Raw genomic sequence first — 22,738 nt, 5'->3', positions numbered from 1 at the left:
GGTTTTGTGTGGGTGTGTGTGTGTGTGTGTGCACCTCACAACCTTATGCACCAACTGCTTGTGTTTGTGTTAAGTTCTCCACCCTAACTTGGAGCCATGAAATAACAACACAGAGCCATGAGGGCAAAACCCTGTCTGCACTATGGAAAACAGCTGTGTTTGTGTTCACTGCCACTATTTTGTGATTGATCGAGTATTCATGTTGATGTTTCAGTATTGACAGCGCTGTATTTGCTTAAAGTGCAATAATGGGCCACTTACACATTGTTTTCTGAAGTCCACTGAAATAGACTGATAATGGTATAGATTCATATTTCTTATTTGTCACAAATTGACGGTGGCTTTTGATAGACTAAACTATTCAGCTGAAAAAACACTGACGCCATGTCACAGTGTTCTGTTTGTTTCTGTCTTTTCTTTTGCCCGTGTAACTCTATGCCCAAGCAGTATCACGAGCGCTCACGCACACAATGTAACACCGCCGGTTCTCAGCCTCGGCCTATCTCGTTGGCTTTGATGAGGGCTGGAGGTGGCAGGGCACCCCTGGGGAGATCTGAGACCCAGTCACAATGAGCAGCCTGGGGCCCCTAGGCTTTGAACATTGGCCAGTCATGTCCTCTTCAAGCCCTTACACTTTGAATATCGTTATTTTTCCTCAGCCCAGCTCAGATTAATAATTTGATTTTGCTTTTAGCATTGGTGCTTATTGATAGTGTAGCTGCAGATGTGCAGTAGTGATCACAAAGTCTATGGACTTACTGCCTCTGCTTTTTCTTTTTCTTTTTCTTTTGCAGTTGTAGCTTTGCTGTATATTCAAACATAAATTCCTGCTGTCCATTCTCGCTTAATATCATGAAAAGGCAGATTCTGTGTAGATTTTTAGCCACTTTAGGGGCATGACTCTATGGAAACAAGGTTGGTCATTTGGTTGGTACAGACAATTAATGATATTCCCATCAAATTGAGATGTACTCGGCTAACATGCTAATCACCTAAACTATGATGGTTACTAGTGATTATTACCTGCTTAATATCAGCATGTCAGCATTGCTACTGGGTGCTTTTTAGCATGCTGGTTTTTGCATTTAGCTGAAAGCACCACTGTGCTGCAGTAAAGCCTCACGGAGCCGCTTGACTGTGGACGTTTGGTCTTGTTAATTTGCATACTCCAATAAGTGAGAGTGATTTTGACAAGATGAGAAGATATCTCACGTGCAAGCCATTTCCTCTTTGCAGTTTTGTGTGATGATGTCATGGTGGTCCTGTAGGACGGACCGGAGGCCCTGTCTGTGTGCACATGTATATGATCAGGGTTCAAAACTAAGGAGGCTAAGATGTAACAGCTGGAGTCCGGCTAATGACTGGCCTTTTTGTTTTGAGTGGACAGATGGATGGGTGGAAAACCATGTCTCTGATATCACTCACTCTCCTTCATGCCCCACTGACCTCTTATCACTATCTCTCTTTCTCTCTGTCGCTCCCTCACTCACCCACATACTCCCTCCCTCCCTCCCTTTTTTTGACATCCATCTGCCTGTACAGCTTTGATAACATTTTTCCTATTTTGAGGACTGTGTAATACAAGAATAAGGCCACATGTACACACACATTTACACACCTCCTCCCTTCAAATATATAGGCATAGCAGACTGAAGGGGAGAGGAAAGTCACCCACATATCCTCAGGTATACAAGCAAAAACACACGACCATAATAAAAGGATGTCCACCAGATTAGGTGGAAGATACTTCAGAGGACTCCAAAGATGAATGGCTCCTTCATAGGTTTGCCCCTACTGATAAGAAAAGGAGGCAATAAGAAAGTGGAAGAGAGAGAGAGAAAAGCTTAAATCCTAACTTCTTCTTTATTCTTTAGTTTGTCCTGTCAAAGATATTGCTTTGTAACAAATGGAGATGGATGTGAATTAGAAGACCAATTTATAACAAGGGATGACTTTGGGACTTTGACAGGGAACTGCAGGCTTTTCTTTCTTTCTTTAAAAATGTAACATATTCCTGGAAGGGATTTTTCCAAAGGAATCTCTATCGTAAAATATCTTTCTGAATATGAAAGATTATCCATCCTTTTTTGTCCTCTCGGGGATGGATCAATGGGGTCAGGTGGTCGGTAAAGCAAAAGGCATCAGTCTGATTTGTACACAGAATCTACAAAACACATTCATTATTGATGTAGTCTGATGATTTGGTGATGGATTGGAGCTAAAATACTCTCCCAGAGCACTTTGTCGCTGTTATATATCAAAATAACCTGCAGTCTCTCTCTCTCTCTCTCTCTCTCTCTCTCTCTCTCTCTCTCTCTCCTTTTCTTCCTAAAGTTTCTTCTTCCTCTGTTCCTCTGCTCCGTCTTTACTCCCTCGCCGTACTGAAAGTTAAGTCTCATTTCTCATTACATTGAGCTCAGCTCCAGTTGGGCAACAGGGTTTAGATGTGCAGCACTAAGTCACAGTGGAGCCCTGCAAGTTCAGCCAGCCGCACCGACCATTGATTATGTCTCCTGAGTGTTGAAGAACCAAGCTTCATTTTAACATTTCAGACTGTTCTTTCAGGGAAAAGGCTCCGCCATCAAAATTCAGCCTGTCCTCGGTCGGCAGTGGCTCTCAGCTCATTTGACATTTATGTCTACGCCAGGCATTGTCGCCACTCAAGCCTAGCTGACTCTGTTTTGCTAAGACAGAAGTTGCCTATGTACTTCACACTCATTCTATATTCATGAAGAGGAAAAGAGTCAGTCAGTCCAACTTGTCGGGTAGCAGGGTGTTGCTGAGACGTAAGTGCGATATTCAGGGTTTCGAAAACAGGCTTGTTACTGGGATAAGTGGGACCCTGATTGGAGATGTTGCTGTTGGAAACATGGTGAGAGAGGTGGAGGCTGAAGGAGGCCAGTGAATTATGATTCTGATGCTGATCAGACGTGAAACGTTATCTCTTCACATTAGACTGCCAGGGTTACTCTCTGTGGCACCAGATACAGATAGCCCTGTCTCAGCTCAACTATCAACACTCCTATGCGTGTTGATAGTTGAGCTGTGTGTGTGTGTGTGTGTGTGTGCAGACAATAAGCAGGTGAGAGCTCACAGAGTGCATGCACTGCTGTTAACACTGCTCTCCCCTCTGACACACAGTTCAGTGGGTTTCCTCTCACAGTGGATTGATAGTCATGGCAGTGTGCGGAGAGACTGAACAGATTGCCGTGGTAACTGCGTCTGTCGGATCAGCCAATACGGCGAGTTTATCAGGTGGAGATTGACTCCGGACGAGGGTCTCGTTCATCGGAGTCCTGTGCTCCAGCATCCACTAAAAAGGCCCAGAGGCACGGCCTAATGGACGTGACGTCAATACGGAGAGAGCGGAGGAGAGCCATTAAAAAGAGCATCAGGGCTATAAAAGTGCCCTCTTGTGTCTGTGTGTGTGTGTGTACTTCTATGGATGTATGAGGGCAGATTGATGCTCTCAATGCAAAACCAGAGAATTTGCATGAACACCGTATGCAAATTGGACACCCACAGATACAAAGTGATTTGTTGAGTAGTATTTTGGAGTTTATTGTTTAAAGAAAGTCTCAGTTAAGCACCACGGAGGGGGCGAGATGGTAGAGAAAATATAGTGAGAACATCAGTGTGTGCTGTGTGTATCTCCGGCAGGTGTCTGTGGGCTGAAAGAGGATCCACACATGAGTATGAATAATAAAACAGACACGGGGTGCCTCTCTCACACATGCATAAATGCAAACGCACTCGAACGCGCATGCACACAAATCTTTCCACTCCGCTGCTGGATAAACAATGCTTTAAGAATGTGGTCTGCATGGAGTCCTCCGAGGGAATGGGGAAGTGGTAATGAGGGCTGATAGATGGTACTGATGGGGCTAAATTTGCAACACTGCAGAGAGCTGCTGCGGTAGAGATAGAACACCCAACGCTGCATCAGTGTTTGTGTGTGTGTGTGTGTGTGTGTGTTTTGATTATGAGGAAACCGTGCCTTGTGTTTGTGTGGGAGGATTGTGGGGGCCACTCTTTGGAAGCCGAAAGCGCTAATGAATCCAACTTACCCAACATCCCCAGCTGCCTAGCGACCTCGCCTCTCAATCACTCTCAGTGGGCACCTCTTATTTATAGAGCCATTATTTTTAGCCCTCCATAATTGCAGCCCTTAGTTTCTAGAGGAATTACAGAAAGGAAATTGGGAAGAACGATGGAGACAGAAATTTGGAGAGAGCAAGTTCATTTTTATACTCTTTAAAGAAAATTCAGTTTCTTTTCTTCACAGTTTTGGCCTTCATTCTTTCCAGTTGCCTGAAAACATTTCACCAAGTTAATTGCTAAGACCTCGAAATGTTCTTTTCAAACTGTCTGATGATCTAATGGCTAGCATTCCTTGCCCTGTATGACTTTATTCCTGCATTAAGTAATGAATCCCAGTTTGTGAATGTTAAGGCGCATGCATGCTGAGGTACCTGTCAAGGTAACACTATGCAATCTTTGTGAGCCACTATGATTTCTTTCTGTCTCGTGAATGATCAATCGCTCTGCCCTGCAACCACAAGGGTGAAACCTGTCCATTTCTCTTTGATCGGCGCTGTGAAATGTAAGCTCCCTGAGGTGGTTCTTGTTTGCGCCCAACTGCTTGTTCTTGAGGCAGGAAATCATTTGCCGGAGAGAGAACAACAGCGTCAGCCAAACACAGACTCCCAATACACAGATGAGAAAAGAGAGGCGGATTTAATGGTTCAGCAGAATGGGCACACACAGAGCGAAGAGAGGGGGGTACAGAGAGAAAAATGGACATAGACTAACTCACTATGAAACAATCAAGTGAAATGAGAGAGCGAGAGCTGAATGAGGGTCATTTATTCAGTCTCGAAAGCCTCCGAGCATCGGCATTGCACAAATCAAGTCCATGAAATCAAATAGGCTACTAAGAAACTGTTCTAGCTAAGTGTCAGACTTCACCCATAGAAAAGTAGGCTTGTGTGTGTGCACGCTGTATATCTGTGTGTATGGCCTTCTGACTTGGCCTGTAGACTCAGAGGAAAAGAAGAATAGACTTGGCAGGCCTTGAGTTGGCCATCTGTTCCTGTAGATGTGGTCAGTCTGAGTCCCTTCTGTCGGTCTAGTCCCATAGACACACACAGATACACAATCCCGTCCTCTTTCTAACTGGCTTTCTCATGTACCGCATTTCATCAAGCCTCTTGCGCGCACTGGCACAGTGCATCTGGCTGTCCAGTCTGCCTTATCCCGTGGCCATGTGTCTGGACTTCTGTTCAGAGGGTCTGCGGTTTCAGGGACAAAAAAAAAAAGGGGGGAGGTGGTGGTAGTGGGGAGGGCTCATATCGATTCATACCCGCTTGCAACACGCCAAGAAACTGCTTTCATAATCCTCCCTCTTAAATAATTCACCACTCGCCCTTACAATTTCATCAGCACCTACATATAGAGAACAATATCCCCCACAGCAGCAGCGTTGTGAAGAATGCCAAATCAACTATGACTGACCACTTATGCAGCTGCAGCAAACGCATGTGTGGATCTACAGACATGGATATACCGACGGTATACCGGCTCCCTGCATGGGGGTCGTGAGACAGTGACTTGACACTGATTTATCTGGCAGATTCGACTAATAGTCATCCTGACCAGCTGGCTGCTATGGCAGCAGACGCACAGAGATACATTTCCTCATCTTCTCACCACTCCTGTCATCTCTTGCCATCTTACCTGGTGTCAGTTCCACTTGAAAAACGTAACACAGCGGCCCCAGTTTTTCCTTTCAAGTCTTGAGTTAGTGCAAGCTTTAATGTACTTGTCTCTTTTAAGCTTGAGGTGAAGTACAAACATACAAAAGCAGGCCATTTTCCTGTAAAAAAAAAAAAAGAAAGAAAGACCAGGACATCCCTCCAGTCAGCTCTGCAGCAGGGAACAGTGCGCCATTAGCCCAGTGCCATATATAACACACAAAACAGGCTACCGTTGTTGCAACTGCCTCGTCATGTTAATCCTTATACCACTAAGTCCTTTCTCTGAGATTCTCCTGAGATATTTAGCTTATGCCAACTGTCCTTGATTCTCTAAAATATAGAAATGGCACTGTCCAAAAATGAAACTCGGTATCAAGACCTCAGAGTTTCACCAGCGTTATCAAAAGGAAACATTTGATCTCGTATCCTGGAGACAGGAAGAAGGAAGGAAGGGATTTTTTTCTGTTCCATAATTATCAACAATGTCGAAGCTAAAATAGACCCGCAGGCAAGTGCTATCAGACTAGTCCAGTTATTGAAAGCTTCATTACCAATCTTGTTTTTGACGTTGGGTGATTTTTCACTGACCACAACCTCCTTTTCATTATGATTTGCCAGTTCGCCATGCACATTACTCACATCAGTGAGCAGTAATGTAACAGGCTTTTATTGTATTTTCAGTTGAAACACTTTGCTAGTCATTAACAATCATTAAACTGCTTGAGGTTTTATAGCATTTCAACAAGGACCTGACATGGGGCTGAGAGACTTTGACATAGCCGTCCATATTTGTGCAAAGCTTTCACTTTCACACAATCATTAATAGTTCTGGGAAACTTTGGACAATTGGACAGGGATAGATTGAAATTGCAACATGAAATGTCTTTAATTTCCCATTGTTTCCCTATTGCAATGCATACCATTTGAATAGCCATACATTTGTACTGCATGGCTTTGATTACATGCCAATGGTCAAAGTTTTTTTATTTAAGCAGAGCTTTTGTGCTAGTAATATAGCTAACTAGTAACATTTTTCTCAAAAGTAATCTTATTATTTCTTAATATCAAAACTGGTTGGCTGGTGGTTGTAGCTCTGTTCTTTGAAAGTAATATCTCACCTTCCATTTCTTTGAATAATCAGGGAAACAACGTGGCACAGATGTCTTTAGAGGATAAACATGTTAGCTAGCATGGTCTAAAATCATTGCAAAATGAACAAAATAATGTGAGTAAATAAAAGAAAGGACTTCTTTTGATTTGTTACTCAAATTAAACTGTAACTCAACACTCAGTTCCCTGTTAAAAAAAAGACAACTAACTGAAAATCTAGTTTGCATTAAAGAAGACATAATACTAGTTTGATAAAGGTTATTCTTGCAATTCTTGCCATGCTCCTGTATCCCGCTGACTCCACCAGGTTAAATTTGGGCCAATTCTCTGTGTCATGCTGCGACATCCAGGTGATCGTTGTGAGAAGGGAAATGAATTCTGTGTGATAAAAATATCTTGGGCTCCCACAGCCTCCTCTGCTCCCAACTGTCCCTGTCTGTCCACAGGGATCCAGCTGGCTGAAATGCTAAAAGGCTCCCCTCCTGCTAAACTGACACTGTTTGAAATACTGATGTCTGTCAGCTTCCATGGTGGAGGAGTGTCTTCCTCCCCAACAGTTGACACAGTGAGACAATGTTGGAGAGACTCAAACTGAGACAGAGATATATTAAGGTATTATTGCAGTTTCTTTCGTGTAGTTTTTCACCTTAAATTTCATATATTTATGTAGCACAGTATGATCCCGACAGCAATTACACGATACAAGGGAAAACAAATCAGTGGAAGACAGTAGCAAAGAATACTTAGTATCTTTAATCTCAAGTACTGTACCTACAATACTGAGGCAAGGAAGTGGCAAATTACTGATAATAAGTCAAATGTCCTTTTTGTTTTTATACCCTAGGAAATTTACTTTTTTCATGCACACATTTATCTGATGGCTGTAGTTTCACATGCAAAATGAAAAACAAAATCTGGTTGTCGACAACAACAATAAACAAATAGTTGGTCATTTTGGGAAGTAAGTTAATTCCCTTTATTGCAGAGTTAGATCAGATGATTGATATTGCACATACCTGTCAATTAAATATGAAGCTGCAGCCAGTTCGCTTAGCTTAGCACAAAGAAACAAAAGGAAACAGCTAGCCTGGCTCTTCTTACACTTTGTTTCTTGTACGGTTTAACATACGAACATTGAGCTTTACAGGTTCTCGCTAGATACTGTAAACACAATACCGCATAAATAATTTAACACTAGAAAGCTCAACTCTTCAGAATAAATATGGCTGACTCTGGTTTATTTACAGCCTGTCATTCAATTAGCATTGATCATTACAATTCAATTGATAAACTATACTTTTACTGTGAAGCATTGAATACATTTAAATTACAAGTTGTAACATCGCTCATGTGCATTTCAAAACAGTGAAAATGTCAAAGTAATGATTGTTATTGGGTTTGTGAGTAGTAACAATGTCCAAAATGGCATTACATAATTATCCCTCATGCCTCCGATTAAACAGGATAAATGATAGCATGCTATGTGGACATCTGTTGAGTGGGTGATCATTTATCAGTTGGCAGGTTAGATGTCTGGTTAGATGAGATATTTACCAAAAGACATTATCTCTTAGACAATGAACCGTGTTCTTATGTAAATGCTTTGCGGCCAACTGCAACATGCACAGATGGATGTTTGATTAATATCACTTTCACACGTGCATGTGAGAGCACACACACACTCATGTACACACACACACACACACACGACTCCGCCAATTTTATTTTTATACCAGTCCAAAGGATGTGAAATTTAGTTTAAAACTGCAGAGAGAGTGGGATTCTCACTCTAGGTTTCAGTAGATTGACCTAAATACTGCAGTCAGAGACTTGGCCATATATGGATTGTTCTTTTGTAACACTGCAGTAAAAGGAAAGGAAGCTTATGTTATATTGCTCTTTGATTTATATCCTCATCCACTGCAGAGTTGTAACACTGAGAGATGTCAAGCTCACTACACCTCCTGCAGTACAACTCTCAATATATAACACAATATATCTTTTTTCTTCTTCATATAATTACAAAAGAATATGATTTAAATGCAGTTCAAGATGCTGTGATAGTAATTATTATTTGTCTGGAGTTTAGGGCATTATCAGTTAACTAATTAAATAATTGACAACAGGGGTTGTGGAGGCAGCGTTTTATACATGGGCGAAGTTAAGAGCTCATCACACTGCAGCTGACACTGTGTGTGTGTGTGTGTGTGTGTGTGTGTGTGTGTGTGTGTGTGTGTGTGTGTGTGTGTGTGTGTGTGTGTGTGTGTGTGTGTGTGTGTGTGTGTGTGTGTGTGTGTGTGTGTGAGTGCCGTTTGATCCACTTTCTTACAACATCTACAGTGCAACTTCAAGATTTTGTTTTGGGTGAAATGTCATTGTGTCATTGTGATTCAATGTATTCTTTGGGTCGGAATATGCAGTCACTCCTAATTTGATTGACAGCTCTTTTAATATAAATGCTCACTCTAGACAACAGTTATAAATAATTTCAGTTGTAATTAGAGAAACAAATATCATTACGACAAACTGTTCAATTATATATTCAAATGTGCTTTTAATTTATGAGAGCATAAAACATTTCAGATTGCTCCTTTTTGAAGTCATCTGTCTCAACAGTTTGAATGAGGGCCATGTCTTTGCGTTAATGCTCACTTCTACCTTTTGTGAAGTCCTTGTACTGATGTTTTTTTCTTATCACTCACTCTAATCACTTCAGTCAATACAATGAGATCTTGCAATCAGTGTCTGTGTCACTGCAGGCACTGATGTCTGCATTGTCGACTTTTTCTTCTTTTTTTACACGACTGCTAGAGCTATTGTATTGTGCCGGAGCATATTCTTCATTCTTCATCTTATTACATCAACTATTGCCCCGTGTAGTCTGCAGATTAATGTATTCTTATCGACTGCGCTTGCAATGCACCTTAATACAATGTGACAATTTAAATCCATGTTGTGTGGGAAACAGTTGAGCCAGATTCAAATCATCGCACCGATCTGCCAATCATACCGGTTATACTTCTCATCCCTTGTCCCTTATTTGTGTATATACATATATATATATATAGTATAGTATAGAATAGTATATATATTCGTGTTGTGCATGGTGTTCATTTTGATGCTGGTTCCACATTCAGATTTGTGTTTGGAGGAGTGTATGCTGTCGAATATGAAATCCATGTGAATCCCTGGTGAGAAGAACAACCAAATGGGATTTGCAAACAGGAAACTGGAAGGATGACTTACAGCTTTCCTCTTGTCTAAACTCACAGTACAGAGCAAACACTCCCTGTGAGACTCTGTCTGTCTCTGATTGTCCCCCGTCTCTATCTCTCTGTGCTCCCCCGTCTATTTCTCTCTCACCCTCTCTCTCCGTCTCTGAGCAGCAAGTGCAAAGAGTGAGCACGGCAGAGGGGAGTGTTGTAACTTGATTTTCCCTGCCTGTTGAGTGTATGCTACTTGAGTACTTGAACTCATCTGAATGTTTATTAACTAGTGCTGCTAATCACATCCAGAGGAGATTTTCTCCTCCTGAGGAAACGATTGCAAGGAAAATGTTTTTGCCTGCACGTAAACACGGTGAACTTCTACCCGTAGACTGCCTCCTAGGTAAGATGTTTTATAAATGAGCCGTGTGAGCAAAGTAGTTGACGTGTCTGTGATGTTGTGATGTCTTCTCTTGAGGCCGTGTGTAGTGTGTGCCTACAGCAGAGCAAGCACAGCTTTACCAGCCCACTACTGTCTGAGATAACAACACTACAGAGGCAAACACGTATGTGCACATACACACACAAGCTGCACCACTGCTCAAGGCCAAGTTATTTTGCTCTTCCCCTTTTCTGTGAGGTAGAGCAAAAGCTCTTTCTAAAAGGAGGTGTTTATGGGTGACCGTGGGTGCTTTCTGCATCCATCTCGGAGTGTTATTTCATCCTTCTTTGTACTAAATGCATTGGACAATATATGTCGTAAAAAGAAAAAAGGAGCTACTTTCTCTATCCCTCCTAAAAAAATAGCCCAAACATAGAAACTTCACAACGTGTATGTATTAATAGCAACATTCCCCGAAAGCCTGGATGAGTCGTCAGTGAAGGCCCCGTGCAGAGCGCTTTGTCATCCTGGAACGTGACCAGAGATATTTTAGTCACAGTGTAGCTCAGCACAAGGAGATTGTATCGGGTAGATAAAGAGCCCACTAACAGAAAAGGAAGTATCGACGTAGATTCTGGAGGCTGCCGATACTGGCAGGATAGCAGCCACAACTGAAACTTACAATGTTGCCAGATTGCGGAAGACTGAGTTACTCCATCATGCATTTCTGACTGTGGTTTTATTGCAAGGGTTTGATTTCCCTGCAGAATGGGGAACTCCACCTCATTTTGAGAAGGAACTGGGTCATGGGAGGACCGCATACTCCTGTAGAGGCTTATCACAGAAGTATCTGACTCAGCAGTTGTCAAGGACCCTAGCAGTTGATATAAATGTATGCAAAGATAACTTCCTCTTCCGTTGCGCTCTCTTTATTTCTGTGAACTGACGGCCCCAGAGTTGTTAGATAAGATTGCACTTGATTTGTCTTTATTGAGTGTCAGTGTGTTAAAAATAAGGGTAACAGCTCACAGGGGTCATATCAATCTCAAAACGTGAGAGCAGGCTGGCTGACTGCAAAATATTCTCCCCAAGACGCAACACACAAAACTGTCGTCCCACTCGCAAACACGCCCTGCCTCGTTTTCCTTAGTTCCTCTCTTGCTTCGATTTTGAGAGAGAAAGCTCTTTTCTATTCTCTTTTATGTATTTTTCTCTGGCTGTCTTGTCCTGTCTCCACTAGTCAATCTTTCACTCACAAAGTCACCAAATCACGATATCTCCCCCTCAAACACACTCACCAGCAGCACCAACTCATTCTGTCACTCTCATGTCACCGCAAACTATCTCACTCACCATCATGCTCTGGAAACAGAAACTCATTCTCTTATTTTTGCTCTCCTCCCCCTATTCTTTTTTTTTTTTTTGCTCTACCCTCAGCTTGTCTTGCTTTTTCCGACTCACACCTTATCTGCCCTTTCCTTTTTCTATCAGCTTAGCTCAGTGACAGAGCTTGTCTGTCGCCATGGAATGTATCCCACCAGCTGAAGGCGATGCGTCATGCATAGTGAAAGCTGTTTGAGCCTGTCACAGCCTGTCCCATCCAAGGGGGTTCACCATAACACTTTGCACCAAAACAACTTGATCCAGTGTAAACCTAGAAAGACCTTGCATAATAAAGGTGGATCTCAAAAACCTTCGTCCCTGTGCAGTTTCAGCATAATTTCAACCTTGGTGCCTCTCTCTACTGTTCTGACAAGTGGTGGGCAGAAAATAAAGACAATAGCAGGGATATGGTGGTGGGAGGAGACAAAGAAACAGACATAAGAGGAGGTAGGAGGTGATAAAGACAGGAAGAGTGATCTGATGTTGAGAAGAGAAATAGTTGGATGAAAGTGGAGGACAATGAAAGCCGAGAGCGGACAGAAAGATTTTCAAAAACTCTTTGGTAAAAAAGAGGAGGAAAGAGACAAAGATGGATGTGTTCTAGATGAAGATGGGTGTAGAGAGGAACTTAAAGGGAAAAAAACAGAGGGAGAGACAGAAGCTGGCTCAATGATGAATGGTTCGATGGGATAGACCACAGGATCAAAATGATATTAATTACCAAGTACAACAATGTCCAGGATGTTTTCTTGAGTTTCATATCAATGGACCTCTCAATTCATACTGTAGTCAAAACAAAGACTAGCCTAAAATGTGAGAACCAATAACAATAAGAGCAATGATCAGAAAGGGAGATATTAAAAGACACCGGAGACGGATTGTGGAGGGAAAGCAGCCAAGACAAAACTCTGCACAACTTTAGCGCTCTGATGATAATCTCCTCTCTGTTGTGCTGTTGCAGGAGCCTCTCAAGGCTTCGGTGTCAGCACATTCAAACTGCACTCTGCACAGTGATAGTGGTAGGCTATCTCAAAATGTCCCGAGCCTTGCAGCAGTAATGCTAGGCTATTAGAGTTAACTGCTGACCTGTAGGAACGACCATCGACAGCGTCTCACTAAGCTCTGTGGGAAATGTTATTCCTTCAGTGCACTGAATGGAGGTTGTATATTTATGGTTATATGGTTATAACCATAAATAATAGATTTTGGGTGTCAAGTGGGAAAAATGTATCAGAAATGATCATCGTGTGTCTTCAGAAAATGCTACAAAGCTGTAGTGTGGGTGTTCAGTACATGTGTAGATGCAAGGAATGCATGCGCACACTGAGACAACGCCTTTGTCTCCCAATGAAGCAGCTCACTAGGCTGTCACTGGCCGGTGCTGAGTCACTTTATTTCAATTGAGAGCGAGCAAGCAGCCAGTCGGCCTCTCCCCTCAGCCCCTCTGCTCGAGCAGGCCTGCAGCAGAGAGGGCTGCACACCTTCGACAGGGTAATAATTGCAGACACACAGAATATCAAGCATAATTGCAATGTCGTTTGTCATTTGTCAAAAGTTTACTCAGCTGACATTTTCTAGGTGTTATGTGGAAGACGAGGCTGATTTCGATGAAACTCTTCGAAAAGGTCATGTTCAAACTGAGCTCCTCGCTGACTTTCACTTTCATTGCCAAGTCGCACGCAGCGCTAGACTGACTTTAAAACGGATATAGCTTCACATGTAGTGGGGAATCAAACCCTTGGGATTTGTCTCTGTCTCTTTTTCATTGTGTTGTATGGAGACAGGGTTGACTGTGCTTTTTTGATTTTCCACAGAGTGGATGTGGATGAAGATGAAAATCCAGAGGACCTTTCTGTTGAGGTAAAAACACTTTATTGTCACTATTCAGTAATCCATGTTTTATCCACTCTTTTTCTCGTTTATTGCTGAAGCCTTTGTCCCCTCTGGCATTGAAATGTATTTGAATATGCACTGCCACAAATAAAAGTTTTATATGATTTCATTTTTCATAGAAAGTCTCTGCCAGTATACATTAAAGTTTCAATATGAGGAGCGAATTCCCAAAATATGAATAGAAGAATTACAGATCTCAGTAGAAAACAGCTGTCAAGGCTTCAAAGATACAATAATCAGTAATTAAATTATCTTTATAATAATATCTCTATAGACAGCTAAAAAATAACATTTAAAAATCAACTTTGCCGCTTTGTTTGCTTTCCTGATTAGCAGATGGAAGCCCAACAGCTTTTAATCACTCATTCACAATTCAACACAATTGACTTTTACGTTTACATGCACCAAATATTGAAGTCTTTGCCCTCATTCCGAAAAAGATAATATTCCTAATAAGCTCTTTACAGCTCCTCTAATATTCTCGTTTACATATAGCCATATTCTGATTAACTTAAACAACGCCGTACTGCGTCCTCGTCACCGAGGCCAGTGCATCCCAAATTAATGCCAATCTCAGCTGTGTGACGGGGGTTGATGCCCTAACATGTCGTTTATCACGTCAAAATATGGAAAAGTAGAACGGCAGGAGATGTGCCGTTTTGCTGCTTTGCGTTTATTTTAAGTTTTCCGCCGTTGGCCAGCTTGTTTAAGAACATAGTCTCCCTCCTTCATTTCTTCAACGGAATACCATGTTTACCTGAGCCATGTCAAATTCTGAATGTTGTCACAATAGTGGAATATAAGTGTACATGTAAACGTAGTCATTGTTGTTTACAAAGTGATTCTACATTATGTAATGTATTCAGGGTCTTGTGCTGTAAGCTGTGTTTTCTGCTTAGTTGCCACCATTACAGCTCTCCCCACGGGAGGGAACTCAACAAAGTGAGAGCGGCTCGATCCCATTCAAAGACAATGAAATTTCATTTGGTTAAGAGCTATTTTTAATTACCACTAATGTGCTGCAGGGCTGTACTGCGTAACATTCTGAGTCGGTATGTGCTTGGCTACTATTACAGAGTATTTTTGCACACACTGTACATTACAGTGACAACCATATGCAGCATATCTACACATACTGTGCACAGCAAGGATTTACATTATATATATCCTGCCATCCTCTTCCACGGACACATAAAGCTTCTACCCTCTAGGCTCTGTTGTTTATTTATGACTGCATGCCATCAAAGCGGAGAAGAGGTTCAAGAGGAGAAATGCACTTTTTGCTTCCTGCTAAATGACAGTCTGTAGCACATACTTGCCGGCACACAGGCACTTCTGAGTGTGCATTTTTTTGTCGTGCAGGTACGTCCACACACTCACCCCTCCCACCTTTTCATCAGTGCTTCCCAGCAGCTCTCCGTCCCCTCTCTTTCATCTTCTTATTTGACCTGGCTTATCTGCACGCTGTGAATGGGACATGGGTCTGGGCAGCTCCCTGGCATTATGAGGCCAGAGCGGCAGACAAAATAGGCAGCGTGGCAGGTTAAGGCTGGAAGGGGATCTCAGTGGAGAGGTGGGGCAAAGTCTCTGGCCCTTTATTATGGAAATGGTTGACTGTAACCTTGCCCAAAATGAGAGTCCGTACAGGCACTGCTGGGGGCGTGTTCTTACTGTAGCAAGAAGGGACCTCTAGGGGCTCTGCCGTTTTTTAGAACAAGATTTTCCAATTGAAGCACAGGGCCCTTGGTCCCACTTGTAAAAGCTGAGGTCATTGGATATGGCCCCGCTGACTATCCAGGGGTGCAGGCTTTCAACATTTCCATCAGGCAGCGCATGTAGTCACCCCCGAGGGTCTTAATGTGTCAATGAGTAACAGTGGTTCTCTCATGGTCTACAGGTTGCTACAGGGAGGCCAGACACATCGGGAGGCCTGTGGCACCGTCTGGACTACAAGTATCCTTTCACCGCTTTCTTCTGAAAAGCACTCTCACATCTGCTCACACTCACAATGGTTAATGCGCCGGTCTGTCGAGTGATACCATACAGTGAGTACAAGGGAAAATAGCAGAGTGATTCATTTCAGGGAAGGTGAAGAAAGACCCTCATGTACTATGATGGCAGAACAAACAGGAAGTTCACGGACTGCTTCAGGTGCGTGGTGGGTCTATGTACACATATTTGAGGGATATTTTGACATTTTTGGAAAACCGTTTCCCCAAGTTTCCAGCGTAAAGGAAGCGGCAATCCTGGCTATGTTCACAAGTAAGTTTCACACGATATCAAAGTGCATAAAAAAAACAACATGAGGTTTTACAGGGGGTATAACCACAATCTGATTTTGTTAGCTTTGGACAGAGTCGTGCTGGCTGTTTCCCCTGTTACCCGTCTATATGCCCAGCCAAGCTAACTAGCTGCTAGCTGCAGCCTTATGTCCACCCTACAGACGTGTAAGTTATATTGATATTTTCATCTAACTTGCAGCAGTAAACTAAATGACTTGAATTTACTTGCTGTTGACTACACGGTGAGCTGGAATGCTGTATGCGAATGTATTTAAATCACTTCGGCAGTAAGAAAACAGTCCTGTCCTCTGCAGCTGAATTTCATGCGGACGTCATTAAGTTTAAGCTAATCTAATTTGACCACTTAATGGCCTCATGACGTGGCCTGGTGCTCAGTGGGAGCACATCATTTTATTTTATGGACTCTTATCGCCAGTGCAAAGTATTCGTTTTATGCATGGCTGTGTTAATATTTGATATTAGGTGATTTGTTTTTGAGAAGTGCATTTAAAATGAGTAGCTGTTAGGGGACATATATGATTTGACAGTGTTGGTAGATCAATAACCACTCACTTTGGTTTGGAAAAGCTGCAAGAGAGCCGGTTTAGCACTGTAATAGGCAAAATGAAGCTGTTTACGGAAAGAAATACCTTCTGTGGCGACAAGACAGTCTTGGGTCAACCAGTTGTCCTAAAAATCTAAATCTCGTAGTTGCTCTTCATAGTTGTAGCTGTTTACAACAAAGGGTCCACCAGCGTGAGAAACAAGCGGCGTACTTTGGCTTGTTGATTCATGTTATTGCAGTCGGTTTTCTCTGACATAATAAGAGTATGACACTGTAATTAGAAAGAGGAGAGTTTATGAGGTAATGGCACCTGTCTTTACAGGCTCTTTAGAAAGTATTGAACTCCCTTGAAGTTGTTTTCATTGTGTCAGATGAATACAAAGGAATTCATCTACAATTATGTTGATAGCAAATACAATAGAATGACTGTCAAAACATTTTATATTGACATAGGAAAAAATGAATATCAGTTTTCCACCAAAGTATTTAGTTTCTCAAAACAACTTCAGCAATGAATGCAGCCTCAGGCTTTTCTGTTTATATCTGCATTAACGCGGCCCCTCTAGATTGTTCTTTGCATGTCATCTCAAATTCAATCAACAGGGAAGATCTGTTAATATTACCTTCAAGTGATTCTTAGTTATTGGAAAGGATCATTTCATACAGTAAGTTGTTTCTTTGCTCTAATGTCTAACATTCTGAAATGCTTTTTCATTGTTCCTTTGTGTTCTCACAAGCCTCCATGTCCATGCTGCTGAAAAGCTTCATCACAACATGATACTGCCACCACCCCCGTGTTTCACAGGATGGTGTTAGATGAGTGATACACTCTGCCACGTATCCACCACGTTGTGCTTCACATTACAGCTGAATACGTTTACACTCATCTAGGAAAATCATTGAAAATGTGTTCATGTTTTGCGCTTTACATTTTTTGCTTTACTTTTGATTTAGTTTGAACAAAAACACTCACGGATTACATTATAGATTGTTCTGTAAGGATTGGTGACAATGTCCCCGATCGAACACATTTTAAATTCAGACTGTTAAACCACTAAATGCAGAAACGGTCAATGTGGTTGTATTAGTTGTGAAATCCCTGTAAAGCACAGAGCTGGATAGGACCTCATGTCCTTCCTGATGCCCTTATTTTACATTACGTTTGTTGTTTGTCTTTCAGCTTCTGAGAACATTGATTCAAACTCTTTTATTTTTCAGAACCGACTGCTAGTTGTCACAAAGAAACTCTTAGTCCTTGCAGAAATCTACTCTCAATTATATCTTCAATACGGTCTTGAAACGGTGGAGGTATTTATCGCTTATCATAAAGAATGTTACATCTTGTTTGTTTGATCTGTCAAAAACAAAGTGTATTAACACAGAGCCATGCTAGCACTCGTGTCTACTGAGACAACCAGAGACTTGATGACTGTGCTAAAACACACACACATAATATGACACACTGCAAATATTTGTAATACCCACACCCTTTGGCTTTAGTTAGATGTCTACGTAGTGTGTTGATTCGTGCATTTGACAGAATGCGTGTGTTGTTTCTTGTTTAAATTTGCGTGTGTGTGTGTGTGTGTGTGTGTGTGTGTGTGTGTGTGTGTGTGTGTGTGTGTGTGTGTGTGTGTGTGTGTGTGTGTGTGTGTGTGTGTGAGACAGAGAGAGAGAGAGAGGCTGTGAGTAGGATGACAGGCACAGGCCTGGCCACAGTTTCCTATTGATGGAAAAGAAAATCGTATTATAGAGATGCTTTGATGTGGACCAGGTGAGAGCAGCCTCAGCCTGGAACCCGCTGCCAGGTAATTGAACCTCAGCTTGGCTTGCCGGTGTCTCATCCGAAAGACACTGCTGCTTCCTTAAACGTTTCCCTGTCAGCCTGGCTTCAAGGCACATTAGGACAAACCATTTAACTCTTAAAGCAGTGATTTTGATGGACATCAGAGCCTGTTTGATGTTTCCTGGTTTGCAGACTGTGGTTGCGGGGCTGGCAACTGCTGTTTTTGTTTTGAGTCTGGCTTCCCGGGGGCCACCCGGGGTGGCTGCATTATGCAGTTGGCTTGGTCTGTGAGTCTGTGGTTGTGACTTGGGAGTTAAGTAGTGTAAAGAGATAAAACTAGATCCATCCTTGGTTATTGTGAGATGAGTTTTTTTGTACAGCCACCAACAAGTTCTAAAGGTATACTTAGACATTTTTGGAAATAACAAGAAAGGAAAAGATAAATAAATGTCAAGCTATTTGTTTAACGTGGGAATATGGTCGCCGCCAAAGAATATTCTTAGATTAGAAATAATTACATTCTCCATGTTATAAAATACGATTAAACAAGATGATTTTACCTGTTATAATCTATATCTGTATCAATCTATTTATCTCTCATCCATTTAATAGTTGAGGTCAGGAAAAGGTGACATGTGGTACATTTAGGAATGATGCTTGCTGCGATGATGGCTGAGGCAGCAGTTGGGTTTCTACCCCCACACAACTACTCAGCACTTTTACACACACACACACACACACACACACACACACACACACACAACCTGACACCATTGTGGAGCAGAAAGCAGCTCTAGCAGTTATAATTACCATCGCTGTCTAGTGTTATGCCAGCGTGGAACAGGAGGACACCATGCCGACAAGACGACAACTCATTCCTGCAGGTCCCTCGGAAGTCATTATCCCCCCCCCCCCCCGTTCTACCTCTTCATCCTTCATCCCTGTGCTCGTTCTCTGTCCCTCATTTGAGATATTTATAAATAAATCCTGTTTGCTGGCAGAAGAGGGCCCATAATTCCCACCTCTTGCATATTGCTGATAACAGCACCATAATATAAGAATTGGTGCCAAATAACATATTAGATAATTTCCCTCTGCTCTTTGTTTTATGTGCTTATGCCAGGGGATTGTGTACTTCCGTGCTGCCTAAGTACCACATTATTAAATTATAGACTCTGAGGTACAAAGGTTGCTTTTGTACAGAAATCATAGCATTGGTAAACATTGTTTTGTCTTTTGCCGAGGGGCAATGACAGCAAAGTGTGAACGCCTGCTGAAGGGCAATTATTATTGGAACTTTTTTTCAGCATAAAGTTAGTTTGTGTGCCGTCATTTGTAAGGGTCTGTAATGGAGAGGATACAGAGTCAAGTGTACCACAAGATCGGCTGTCACCCATCTACTGTGTGCAGAAATCTGGCCTGAAAAGAGGTGTTAGACGGTAAGATATGTCTTTGTTGTTATCAAGTTGCTACCTACCATCACAGCCCACTACCCCTCCATGAGACTTTACCACAACACATCTGAAAACGGCCCTTTCTACTCCAGCTCTCAACACTGATTAGAAATGTGCTTGCCCGTACTGAATCAACACTTATATACACTAGCATGCCTCAAGTTTTAAACAAGTGCAAGAGTGACCCCTCCTGCGTTGATGCTTTTTTTCTATGAGTAAATCATTTGCATCTCTGTCAAGCAGAAAATAATTACTCACTCTAACTATTCTAACATAGTCACTGTCCTGATTTGCCCTCCCACATCTGTGGCGAAACAATAACCATCCCCCTCAAAATCCTTTGGTCCCACCCATTTTTAACATACTTAGCTAAGTCAATACAATTGTCTTCTGAATCTTTATGAATTCTCTAAAAGACGTCAGTGAAAGACAACTGCCACAGTACACATATCTCACTAAATTGTCCCTAGTTAGATGTACGTTGGTTCTTCTAAAATTAAAACGTGGTGGCCTGAAGCCAGATTTGGAAAAGGAAAAACTGTTTTCTTCTGTTGTTTACAGTCATTGCCACTTACACACCTTTGCCACTACGACTTAACAAGGTCACAGATATCTAAAGCCGGCGCTGACACATTGTGGCCCTCCACTCACCGACTCACTGCCACAGTGGTGTGGGGTATTTGCCAGACTCTTCAGCCCCCATGTCCAGGAGGTACGACTTCCCTTGTGTTAATACCTACCGTAAATATCTTCAGAGAATACAACAAAATTAAAGTTACTGCTCGTCATTCAGGACGAAGAGCAGCTGTGTGGGACTGAACCAGATGACTCCACCTCAGACTTGGAGAAAACGGAGAACCAGCTTGGATCTCTAGGAGGTGACTCTGGATCAGCGCACCAGGACGACCTGCTGGAGGGAGACCTTGGACTCGGCACTGCTCCTGCTCTCGCCAGGGAGCTCCTGACGCTCCAGGAGTCATCTACAAGCCAAGCTCATCAGACCGTGCTGCCCTGAGGCTAGGGCTCTGCCTCCCACAGTGAATGGGGTCACTGGCCAGGGCATCTGAGAGAAGCCGACCGGGAGTCGGCGTTACAATGGCTCCCGAAAAGGTCACGCTCTCCCCTTGTGCTGACATGCATGCAAAGACACACTCGCAGAGGGAGGAATTACAAAGGCCATTGCTCTATTTCTGTAGCTCTGCTGATTATTTTCTTGGCTTGCTTTGCTCCAGTTTCAAGGAATGTAATAGCTGAAAAAGAATGATTAATTCTGCCTTTGAGTGCCTAATGTTTAACACAACCAACAGGAGGCAGAAACTGACCTGTGTGTGTGCTCAGCGAACTTTTCACACAGCAAGCAAAATTATGATGCAACAGTTCTGGTGAAAATACAGCTTTGTTAAGTCACACATGAATCACCAGTGGAGTAGCTTCATGCTACTCGGAAGAATTGCTCTCGAACTGAAAGCTGCTAAATTTCCCATAATCTGCTAAATGGTATTTTTGTGCCATCTTTGCTTTGCTCTTCCCCAACTCCTTATTAAACTCATATTGCACTGTTTTCTGCTATAATCCTTTTTAACCAATTCAAAATGTATTCCACTGAATGTACCCCCCCCCCCCCCCCCCCTCACGACTTGCTCATTCTGCGGCAGGCTAAAATAATTCCAAATGCTAAAGTATATTAACAGCATTTGTCAGAGACCATTAGCAAGTGAGGTTTTCCTCTGACATCTTTATAGATTGGACTTTGCTGCTTTCCGAGTACATCATTATAAATCTCTGGGTCCCATTCCCCTTGTGTGAAGCAGGGTGTTGTGTACTGCACACAACTAATCTGTGAAGGTTAGGCTTTGTGAATATGCAGACTGTTAATACAGTCATTGTCCTTGAAGTGAGGGCTTTCCATTTTATGTCGTGAATGCATGGGTGCATTAATAGAACGCTCCTCCGTTTCAGTCCTCACTTGATGCAGAGAAGCACAATGCTTTCTCCTTTGTTTGCAATGAGGTTTGAATTCAGTTTTGTTCTGAGCCAGAGACTGAGTGATAGCAACATAGCATCACGAGTCCTCAGATGGAGACGCTCAAGCTTTAATTCAATCCTTGAAGAAACAGTTACCCCAAAAAAACACAATTCTTTTTTGATTAATTTCTCATTGTTGGTCTAATTCCGAGTACAATCACACTAGTTTTGGTGTGATTTGCTGAGATTGGAAGCTATCAAGAGCAAAACATTGAAATTTGAAAACTTAATGGCAGTGTCTCTTTTCGGCATATGACAGCTACTTCTCTGGTGAAGAAAAAACCCATATTTTTAATGTTTTCATTGAGAAGTGCTCACTGAAGTACGCCCACCAGCTACAGCATCTATCTCTGTGCAGGGAGAAGAAACTGCTCACAAGGGCTTACAACGTCTCTGTGTAACCTTGTTGAGGAAGAAAAGACGCTGCTTGTTGAGCTTTTCAAGTGTATTTTTTGGGGGCTTTTTGAGCATCACGAACCAAAATTTTACTGAGCTGTTTTCACTGAAGTGCAATCAAACCTCTAAACCTCAGCAAATCTTATCAAAATCTGGATGGAGTTGAAGTAGAAATTCAGCTTTGTTTGTTTGTGTCCCTTTAACTTTTATACTTTTAACTTTGTATTCAAGTGATTTAATATTAGTGTATTTCCCTTTTTACAGCCAATTATCTGACATAGGCTGTGTCGTAACAACATTTACAGTATTTCTGACTACAGTGAATCACATTTTTATGACACATACTTAAAAAGGTACCCTGTAGAGTGTTTCCCCACTAATAACTTTATAGAGCAATGTTTTTCGGCGTGGGTGCCTGCTTTGTTTGTTCTCATGCCTGAGGACGCACATGCATGTGGATGACGGGACACACATTTCTGCGAATGGTTTCACAGTATTCC

At 42.2% G+C, this 22,738-nt stretch overlaps 1 protein-coding gene across 1 annotated transcript in view; it reads left to right on the top strand.

The window, feature by feature from the left end:
• Positions 1-20,845, top strand: part of LOC306712050 (sodium/hydrogen exchanger 9-like) — a gene marked incomplete at its 5' end in the record, with an annotated part of 58,022 nt that extends 37,177 nt beyond the window's left edge. The window contains 4 exons of the mRNA XM_079181149.1: positions 13,652-13,697; positions 15,628-15,683; positions 20,427-20,529; positions 20,611-20,845. Coding sequence (XP_079037275.1) covers positions 13,652-13,697; positions 15,628-15,683; positions 20,427-20,529; positions 20,611-20,832 — 427 coding nt within the window. The 3' untranslated portion in view covers positions 20,833-20,845. The remainder of the gene's footprint in view (positions 1-13,651; positions 13,698-15,627; positions 15,684-20,426; positions 20,530-20,610) is intronic.
• Positions 20,846-22,738: the final 1,893 nt, after the last annotated feature.

This window comes from Pholis gunnellus (assembly GCF_910591455.1).
Source record: "Pholis gunnellus genome assembly, chromosome: 20".
Classification (NCBI taxonomy): domain Eukaryota; kingdom Metazoa; phylum Chordata; class Actinopteri; order Perciformes; family Pholidae; genus Pholis; species Pholis gunnellus.
This window is presented reverse-complemented; position numbering and strand designations above follow the sequence as displayed.